Source organism: Selaginella moellendorffii, unplaced genomic scaffold, assembly GCF_000143415.4.
Source record: "Selaginella moellendorffii unplaced genomic scaffold, v1.0 SELMOscaffold_29, whole genome shotgun sequence".
NCBI classification, from domain to species: Eukaryota; Viridiplantae; Streptophyta; class Lycopodiopsida; order Selaginellales; family Selaginellaceae; genus Selaginella; species Selaginella moellendorffii.
In genome coordinates this window covers 334,340-345,256 of record NW_003314290.1, presented here as the reverse complement: position 1 = coordinate 345,256, position 10,917 = coordinate 334,340, and the positions used below count along the sequence as shown (strand labels likewise).

The following is a 10,917-nucleotide window of genomic DNA, read 5'->3' as shown; positions in this document are numbered from 1 at the left end:
AACCGTTGGTGCCGAAAGATACAAAGGCCCGTGCTCCCAGTTGCGGACTTCATTCTCTTCGACTTTCCAGATGGTCTTTCAGATATCGATGGGAAAGTTGAGGATTGGAACTTTCTCACACCTGACCACTTGCGCGATGCATTCCTATTGTCCGAAGTACTTATGCTCGAAGCTGGCCATGTCGTCTTCATCCTACCGAATGACCCCAACTGGATGTATGAGCTTATGACGTGCGCAGCAGAAGTTCATTTCAAGTCATTCTCTTCCGGGTGCATTATGGATCCTATTGGCGTTGATACAAGGGGCGTCCAAGGGAAGCCTGAAAAGGTGAGTATGTATTTTATATTTTTATCTAATTTCTAAACATTTTTATTTTCCAGGTTATGATGTGGACCTATCATGCCTTCTGCAGAAACACACATGATGGGTTTCGTGATAGCGAACGTGCAGCACGTGTTTTGCCTGGGTACGACAGTTCCACTAACATCATACCCAACCTTGTGGATGAGCAGATCCGCAACACGTTTCCAGGGTACCGATTCCGAACTCCATCAGCAATGCAAGTCTTGCTTGAGCTCTATTGCCCACCAGATGGTATTGTGATTGATTGCACAGCAGGTAGTGGTTCTATGGTGGAGGCAGCACGTGACTCTGGTAGGTCGGTGTTTGCTATTGAAGAACATCATTTCTTCAAACGCCGGCTCAGAGGATTTCGTGAGTTGCCTTCAACCTCAAGGAGGTAAATTATGTTTATTAAAATTTCAATATATATTTCATTCTATTTTATAGATCACAATCACCTGGAGTTTCTAGAATTGGAGGCTTTCGAAGTCTCTTTGACTATGCAGAAACCATGGCTCAACATATGCAAGGTGAATCTTCCCCACAATACCACTATAGGAGGAAGTATAAAAGAAATCATTATGTTGATGATGAGGCAGAAGAAAGTTAATTGCATCCTTACATAAAATGGAAAGCTTGTTATATGTTAGATGTCAGTGAAAGTGTCAGATGTCAGTAAAATTGTCAGATGTCAGTAAAATTGTCAAATGTCAGTGTCAGTGTCAGATACCATAATTATAGATTATCATTCTCACCTGTCACCATCACTTTATAGCGTTTGTGTGTTGCCATCTCCTCCTTCAACATTTTGTAAACAATTGTATGTGATATGATAGCACCTTCTAGAACAAGGTATGTTACCTACAACTAATATCATTTTATTATATTTTTTCTTTTAATAGTGACAATACTATAGTATAGTAAAGTAATTCTAGATCTTACATTCCACTATAGGGTGGCCTAAAAACCCCATATTTTGCACTAGCCAATGTAGTGTTTCCCAAGGGGATGTTGTTCCTCACCATGAAGCGATAGTGGGTATGTGTCTGTAACTCATTCTTGAATCTATTGTACATCCACATGTGCACATTTTCCAGACCTGCCGTTGGGCAATTCTTACAGTGCTCAAGAAAAGTTTGTAAACCCATAGAGCCATTTGTCTTGTCCAAGAAAAAGTAGCATATTGGACACCGAATGTAATAGCGTTCTGTGCTTTCAAGTAGTCCTGCCATGTCAGGAGCAAGATCTTGCAAAAACATGTGGCATTGCTCTTGAAGTGCTAAAGGCAATCCCTCTCTAGTAGCAAGATCCGGAATTTCACATATAGGGAGCTCTAATTCAGCTTCACTAGAGCCCTCAGCAGAAAAAGGATTGTTATGTAGAGGTGAAGGTGGAATGTTGGTAGAACTTGGGGATGGAGGTGGAGATTGATATGAAATGCTGGGGGGCCAAGTACGATTAGCAATGGGTCTCCTTTGAGCCATTTCAATATAAACTTCTAAGGAGCTCAAGGAGAACAAAAAACCTACAATGACTAGAACTTTTCTAGATAGTTTATATACTAAGTTTTAGTTTTGGGAATGCGGTTTATTTATTATGACACTGACAATACTCAGATTCTTGGGAACGAGGTTTATTTATTATGACACTGACATTACTCAGATTCTTGGGAATGAGGTTTATTTATTATGACACTGACAATACTCAGATTCTTTAAATGTCAGTCTTGGAAATGGGGCTTCATAATCATAGCTTTCTTGTAAACATAAGAGCTTCTAGAATTTTAGATTATCGTGTATACACATGCTCTATCATTATGATGAATCCTACTTTGCTACACATATATTCTTTTCTACACATGCCAAATGTCTACGGAAATAAATTGCAAGGAAATATAGACCATATTATAGTGGTAGAGCACGTTGGCACGCTACCATTCTCTCATGTGAGATTGCCTTTTAGTCTTGGAAGTGTAGATAAAGTTGATTCTTTGATGTGATATTACTTTTGAGTCTTTCGAAAGATTTTGATTTCTTTTATCATTATTTACAAACAATTCCCAAAAACTTTTAATGAGGATTCACTACAAAATATACCTTGGTCTTATCATATGAGAGGATTGCGATATAGGCAAGCAATAGAGTTTTTAATATGAATTAATATGTAAATTACAAATGTCATAGAAAGTTTTATGGAGTAGATTTCTTGGTGCTTTCCGCTGTGCTGTTCATTTCTTCATTTCTCTTACTCTGGACTGTTGTTTCAGAAGTAACAGGAGCATTTTTATCAATCGTGATAGTGGTCTCCACATTCCTAGATGGGTAATAAGGACCAGGAGTGTAATATGGAGATTGTGGTAGTGAAACAAAATTAACATTCTCACATTCCTTTGCACTACAACTCTTACTCACAGATCTTGTATTTTCCTTGCTTCCCATCTTCTCAAGAACCCTAAAAACTCTTTTGAATGAAGGAATAGTATCTACAGCTGTAAAAGTATTCAAAATATTAAGTAGTCAAATCAAATATGACAGCTGTAACAGTTGTCATAATAAAATAATATAATTTTATAAAAGATAGGTTCTCATGAACTTTGTCTTTTTTAAACAATTCAATCTTATAGAAACTTTTAACTTAGATATTTACGTATTTTAATATTTTAAAGTTTGCTAGAACCTTCATTTGTTCAATTTAGATCTCCTTTGTAATATTTCTTATTGACTATGTTGACTTGAGTTGACTTGTGTTGAATTGAGCTCAACTCATGAGCTCAACTCAACTTTGGACCATCCCCAGTTCATTCAAGGTTCCCAAAGATAATTCTAGATAGCTTAATACCTAGAAAGCCAAGTGTAAATGATTCATAGAACGCGCAAAATCAGAGTGGTACAGTAAAAACGTGGTCTTGAAGCTTGCCATAAAGCAAGGTTGTCAAGGTTGGGGAAGCAGTTCCCAAGTGTTCAAAAGGATGGCTTTGAACAAAAGTCGATGGTCAAAGACTTTCACACTTATGCATGAACCATGTTACGATGGTCAGATGACTTACTAAGTGAGATTAGCAAGTTAGAAGAACAAATACTCTAGTTGAAGGTGGTAACTTCAAAAGGGGTGGCCCATGGGGCCAAGCATGGAGGAGTCCATGCATGATCACATACTTGTCAAGTGAAAGAACTTGGCAGTGCGGAGGAACTAGGTTCCTAAGCTATGATCTGTAGCACGCTTTAAGTATAAGTTGGTGTACTGGCATGGGGAGTCATGCTAGGCATCCTGGATGATGCCGTCCACAAATACATATACGGAGGTTGGATTTGAGTCTTAACCCTCTAGTGCTTGGGTTCGAGTCCCAACTCACTAGGGTGTGGTGATGGTTTGGAATATAAGGACACTTATTTTTTCGGTAGTTATGGACTCTCAAGAAAGAGATTATCTTAGGCACACCGCTAAACGGGGGATGCCCCGGAATCGTGATGCACGGTTAGATTGCTTAGTGTGGCTCGGCATATCTAACTTGAACACTTTGGTGCAAGTGGCACCAAAGACGTGGTAAATGAGATGAGGACACTCAGTCTCAGTTACTATGGATCCTTGGCCGGAAGGGTTGGCTTGGGTGCACTGCCAAGTGTGGGGGATGCCCCCGGGGTCATAGTCAACAAGTTAAAGATTTGGAAGACCTAGTACTTATTAGCAAACTTGTTAAGATGTCAAGGTCAAATCACTAGGTGATCTTATTGCTAAAACAATGACAAGTTCTTGTGAAGTTAAGGAATAAGGTTTCTAATTCAAAGTGTTGATTTGAACTATTGATGATGGTGTGTCTTGGTCGAGGTGACCAAGCGGGAAAAACATTGAAAGGAAATAAGCTGTGTCAATGAGATGGCATAGTGAGTCCGGAGAAAGTAATCTCTATAAGAGACCCATGGGAAGGTTACAAAGTTGGGCCATGGATAGATCTCACAGTAGAAAATGCTAAAGAGACCTACTAAAGGTGAGCACGCTCTGGATTTAGCAAAGTGAAACCTTTGCTATAGAACTGAAAGAATATCTCAAGGATGGAAGTAGTGATTCTATGTTGCTTGGTGTAACAATCAATGGATAGGAACAAAAGACTAGTGGCCAAGTTTGAGCCATGAAATTTATTTGAAGGAATTTAAATGGAAAAAGTAGGCAAAGAACAAATTTGGCGAAGTGAAAACTCTAAGGTAAGGAGCGGCAAAATAGCCAGATGATAAGGCCATGGGTGGCCCTAGCATGAATTATGGAAAAATGGAACTTAGTGCATAGAGTGGCACGAAATAGGAGAGAGGGTGATGGTGGCTTTTAAGAAAAGAACTTTCTAGGATGGGGAAGTGAAATTTGCAAAATGTGTGCAATGCAAGGTGTCAAAGACACCCAGGAAATTGACTTCGAAAAGTGAAAATTAAGAGTTCTAAAGTGCAAAGGTTATATCGATAAAAACTAAAACTACTCAAGAATGAGTACTAGGATTGATAAAGAAGGTGTCTCTAAAGGGTTTAGTGAGAACTAAACTAATAAAAAGAGAGAACCACCACAAATGGTCAAATGAGTTTTTATATTATAGAAACTATGCTCCTTAAAGGATGGACAAAGCATGGACAGCCTTTAGTGTCAAACCATTGACAAATATTGGCCAGGTGCCAAAAATGGAAAGAGTAATACATATTGGTATTACTTTATAAAATGGTTTATTATTCGATGAGGATATCGAACTTTGTTTAGGGGTGATAGAGTTGTGAGACACAAATCCCAAAGCCCAAAAGTGGAGCCAAAAGGGTGCCATGTGGCAGTGGCCAAACTGGAAGCCAAACGGGAGTAACATGTTTGGACTAAAAGCTCTGACTCAAAAAGTCAAGAGCAGGAGTGGAACTTTTAACGAAATGCTCGAAAAACGAGCATGAAGCAAGCAACAAGTGAGTCTTTAGAAAAGGGACAAAAGGACTAACACATGACATGTGGAAGTGTCCAAGATGGAGTCCGAGAAGGAGTCCAAGATGGACCAAAGGAGAAGTCCAAGATAGACCCGAAATGTAGTCCAAGATGGACCCAAGATAGAGTCTGAGATGGAGTCCGAGATGGACCTGAGATGGAGTCCGAGATGGACTTGAGATGGAGTCTGAAATGGAGTCCGAGATGAACATGAGATGGAGTTCAAAATGGAGTCCAAGATGGACCCGAGATGGAGTCTCAGATGGAGCCCGAGATGGAGTTTGAGATAGACCCGAGATGGAGCCCGAGATGGAGTCCTAGATAGACCTGAGATGGAGTTCAAGATAGAACTAAGATCAAAACCAAGATTGAGGTCGAGACTGCGACTGAGACCGAGTCCAAGTTTGAAACTGAGACCGAGACCAAGTCCGAGTCCGAGTCTAAGTCCAAGTATGAGTCCGAATACTAATATAGGCTGTTGGTGAAAGCCCAAAGCAATCGTCCCCTGAGGTGGGGGGGCCTGCAGAGGATTCCAAAAGTATAATAGGGAGAGTGTGGGGGTTGGACCCCAGTGGAGCCAGTTTGGCTAGGAAAGGCCAGTTTGGCCCAAAAAGGCCATACCTAGCTATTGGATGATGAGATGACCACTAGGAAGTCCAAGGCTAGAGTGAATATAGACTGACAAGTGAGGTAGTTTGGTGAAATATTCAAGAGCCGGCTCTAGTTCCCCCGCGAGATCGGTCAATGCTCCTAGTCTAAGTGTGGGTGGCATTACCTACTTGGATACTTAGCATTGCTCAATGGAACCTTGCTCTAAGCCCATGGCTAGAGGACCCAAAGGTGGAAGGCGGAGAGAGTACCCATGAGGCCCGCGTAAGGCCACGGTGTTCTGAAATGTTGTCCTAAAGTCCCGGATGGTGGAAAAGAAGAGAAGCAATCTTCTGGTGTAGTGACCAAGGATGCGGTCACATGACAAGGAAGTCCTAGAGAACAAGGGGACTTAGTGGTCGGGCCTGTGAGCCTTGATTTAATGGCAATGTTGGCGAACACGGCCATGGACAAAAAGGGACTTGGTGAGGATTGGAAAAGAGATATTGGGGAAGGCTATTCCTCATGTTTGTGGGCATCTTAAAGATGCTAAAGAGTGGATCTGGGATGATCACTCATGGATGGATGGCCCAGTCTTTGAGAGACGGGACTGTGATGCAGGTGGTGTTAAACCACCGATGTGACTAAGGTGAATGGGTATAGCCTTAATGTAACGGGCTAATATGTCAGTGGTACCTTGGGGTGTCAGTCATGAGACTAGACACGTGGAGCACTTGGATCAAGTGCATAGGTTGAGTGGCATGGATGCCATTCTTGGGGCTACCAAGTCCCCAAATCTGGAATAAGATTTATGGAGGTTGTGAATGAGACTCTTCTAAGTGATCAAAAATGTGGTTAAATGACTAAAGTAGAATGGAAAATTTAATAATTTACACCTTTATCCTATGGCAAATTACCATAGGATAACCACGAAATGGAACCTAAAACCCTTTATATGCTACATGTCCAAGGACAATAGAGTGGAATTTGAGTTTTAGGGCCTTGGACTACTAAATGAAGGGACAAAGCTAAACTCCCAAGCTTGCAGCCAAGGAATGAAAGAACTCAAGCACGGAGTGACTCTTGAGCATCCAACCCAAGGAGTGAAGAGACAAAAGCATAAATTGACTTATAATTGTTCTAAAGCTTTTAACATCCTAAGACCAATACGCAAAATGGAGTCAAATGGAGTTTAGCAATATTTTAGTATACTAGTGGTCTAACACGAGGATATGGGTACTCCATCAATTAGCATAGTGTGGAATTTAGGCTTAAACCCAAGCCAGACGCAAAACAAGGACAAGCACGCAAACAAAAGCTAAACTATACTTCATATTGGTTCGCTATACTTAATTTACCCATTATCCTTATTATACATTTAGAAACCCCTCCCACCCCTTCCTTCCCTTTCCTCTTCTTAAGGAACAGACGCTTTGGGCTTTCACCCTTAGACACCCTTAGTACTAAGAGTTAGTCTTTGGGATAAACATCAAAATTTATTACAAATGGAATAGTGCTAGATTGCAAATTTGGACACAAGATCAACACTATTGTGTTCAAAATAATCTTTACATTCTATAAATATACCAAATTAGCAAATCTAGACACTTTCCATAAATAGCAATTGGGACCGAATGAGACCAACATATGAAGCATGATAATAAGGGTGTTTGGCAAATACGGTAAACTATTATTTAGCAATATTGTGGGACTAGTCTCAATATATGAGAGTTCTTGTCAAGCTAGTTCAAGATAAAGTAAAAGAGAACTAAGAAACAAACTAAATATGCTCAACAAGAAACACATAAGAGTTCTTACCTTATATTCATTTGGCTAAGTATAAATGTTAAGCCCAATTTATTAACACTTGATCAAGAGGGGCTGAAAAAGGGAACTAGTAATATTAACTTTCTACTGTCATAGCAGTAAAAAAAGAATATTTGAAAAGATTAGTTAATAGGTAACTTTTGATATTCATAATCACATTTGCGACACAAGTGTTTTTTTTTTTTTTTTTGCAATATTGCCCATAATACTCATGTATATTTATTTCTATCTTTACCATTTCAAAAGATATTTCATGGTAGTCTTTCATGTGCATGATGTTGGAATATGTTGCAAGAACATATATATCATGATACTAATTGTCACTTTGTTTCCACTGAAGCCAGAAACATATAAGGCATTTTTTGAAAATCACAAAATTGCAATTTTCTAAATTAAGTAAGAAAGTATTTTTTTTCACCCAATGTGCTATACCCTTTGTCATTGCTTTTTTATATACAACAAGCTTACATCAATGGTTCTTTTTTTTTCTTTCAAATGGTTATATACCTTTATATAGAATCTTATTTCAAATTTGATAATTTTAAATTCTGACAAATCTAACAATTACTAGCCAAAAAGCACAAAGTACAAATTTAAGAAAGTGAAAAGATTACTGTTTTTGTAAACAAATCTTATCTTATTTTATGTTCTAACGAACATCCTTATTATGGTGTTGAAAAGAAGTGTCCTTTATAACATTTTACCTATATAATATAGCTCTGAAAATATTTAAACCTTAATTTTTAACTCAACTCACTACAACTCATGAGCTCAAGAATAGCAATGGAGCAGCTGTACCTGTATGTGGATCATCTCTTGGCTTACTCTGGTATGAGGGACTCGATGCTTACTTCACTCGGCCACAGCAGGAGTTCCTGCTCTTGTTTCTGACTGAGCAATTGGCCAGGATGATCGAGGAAGCCATGGACAAAGGCAAGATCTGCACGGGACACTCTCTTGCGCCTTGTAATAGAGATCAAGTGTGAAATCAAATGCAGGATCTATGCAAGGAACATGATGAGCAGCAGCCAAGGTCTTGTTTCGATCTGGAAGACTCTACATACAGCGGCCACATAGAACAGAGTGGGGAAAAGATTGATACAAAGAGACCTCAAGCCGAAGATTATGCAAGTTGGGACGTGAAGATTTTCCTGGCTACCAGAGAAACAAGGCCTTTGAAATGCTACTCAGAAAGAAAGCGACTTCATGACTGGATCCTGTTTCCTGCAAAGATAATCTGAAAGGTTTTGAGAGAACATTTGAACATACTTTGGTTGTGATGGCTGACCAACCTGAGGCATAGTTTAACTTAGAAAGACCGGATTGGCGTGGAGGGATGAGCTTGGCACTTGAGGTAGTGGTGCCGAGCAGTGATCATCTCCTTGTGCGTTAGTCCCTGTTTAAACAGATTCACCATGAAAAATTAAATTGCTAAAATTTCCCATTGTTGTTTCTTACTTTTGGAAGGTCATAGAAATTGTCCAACGTCGGAGAAGTTCCATCTTCCTATGATCAGAAAGCTGAAAACGATAGAATCACCAAGGACCAAAAAAATGTACCTTTTTTCCCCCCTCTGGAGCTCCCTACGATCAATCTACAATACTAAACATCAGAAAGCACAGCGACGAGGAAGACAGACAAGCAGACTACCGCCCACACTGATAGAATAGTGGCTCCCTTCGCGGAGTACCCTCGAATCCACCATCGCTAGCGCGAGGGATGCCAGGCGGGATGCTTTGCTGCTCACAACATTGCCGTTTTGTTATCAAAAAGGTTCTCGTTCCTACAAAACGGGTCCTAGGGTTTCAAAACTATCAAATGGCGATTGGTCTTCAGAACCAGGGAGGTACGTGCTCGATGAACAGCAGCCTCCAGTGCCTGCTACATACGCCACGGCTATCAGATTTCTTTGCAAAGTCGGACAAGATCAGGGGTGAAGTGGCGAATGATTTCAGGAAGCTGATCATTGAGAGCATGCGTAGCAACGCGAGCGTGTCCATCAAGCCAGGACCCAAGCTCCAATCTAGCCCAGGCTCGCAACAGGATGCACAGGAGTATCTCATGTTCCTCTTGAATGCTTTGGATCAAGAGCTGAGGGCTGCCACGAAAATGAAGCCTGTGAAATCAGGGAGAAAGGATCGTAAAGGTGGTGGTCAAGTGCAAAGCTCGCTAGTTGCAGAAATTTTTGAGGGCCAGAGTAGAACAAAGCTACAGTGCCCAAAGTGCTCCAACGAGGCCTCGGTGACACTTGAGACTTTCATGTCTCTCTCGCTGCCAGTACCATCATCGACTGTGGGCAACACCATTACCCTAGAATCGTGCATTCAAGAGTACACAAAAGATGATATGTTGGATGCATGGTGCTGCTCAAAGTGCAAGAGTAAGCAGCACAACATTTGCAAGAAGATGGAGTTTGTGAAACTTCCAGCCTGCTTGATTCTCCATCTCGCAAGGTTCAAGTGTGATTCGTCTGGGAATGTCGAAAAGATTGATACTGCCATAGATATTCCAGAAAGTGTGGAGATCTCGGGGCAGCACTACTCACTATATGGGTTGATAAACCACACGGGTGACGCTGATTACGGGCACTATACAGCGAGTATAAAACTTGGAAACAGTGAGTGGTATGCATGTGACGACGAATCGGTGGAACATGTTTCAGAACACACTAGCTCCACAGATGCATACATTCTGTTTTACCAGAAAACTTCTTAGAGCGCATGAACATTTGTAACTCATGATAATAAGTTAATTCACGACCGTATGACGGAATGTTTCATTGTCAGATCGCAAACTTCCCTGACAAGAATGTATTGGCATTGAAAAAGGAGACAAGTAACCTGCTTGTTTCCCCAAGAAGCTGGAGCTTTGTATGCATAAGCTCAATGATCGAGGAATTAAGAATTCTGGACAACTTGAGAAACTAAGCAAAGATTTACTCATTTAACCTTGATAAAGACAAGCAGACCGAGTTTTTCACATGGTCAGGCCGCACACCTGGCTGGTAGGAAACACAGAACAGACACAAACAAAAACACGTTTACCTCGGGGACTTTCATGTCCGACTAGTTGTTTGTTGAATCGGTCCCCTTATGTCGGCAACCAGGTGAGGTACCAGCGCGTTTTGAACTTCTCATTAGGTACCTGGATCTCAGCTCCAACAATCTCAACACCATAGAAAGCTTGCTCCTACAAAACAATCGCCTGGATGCTGAT

General features: G+C 40.6%; 1 protein-coding gene across 1 annotated transcript; it reads left to right on the top strand.

The window, feature by feature from the left end:
• Nucleotides 1-9,519: 9,519 nt before the first annotated feature.
• On the top strand, nt 9,520-10,416 carry LOC9645607 (putative ubiquitin carboxyl-terminal hydrolase 11). Its single transcript, XM_024680766.1, has one exon. The coding sequence runs from the start codon at nt 9,520-9,522 to the stop codon at nt 10,414-10,416; it is 897 nt and encodes a 298-aa protein (XP_024536534.1).
• Nucleotides 10,417-10,917: the final 501 nt, after the last annotated feature.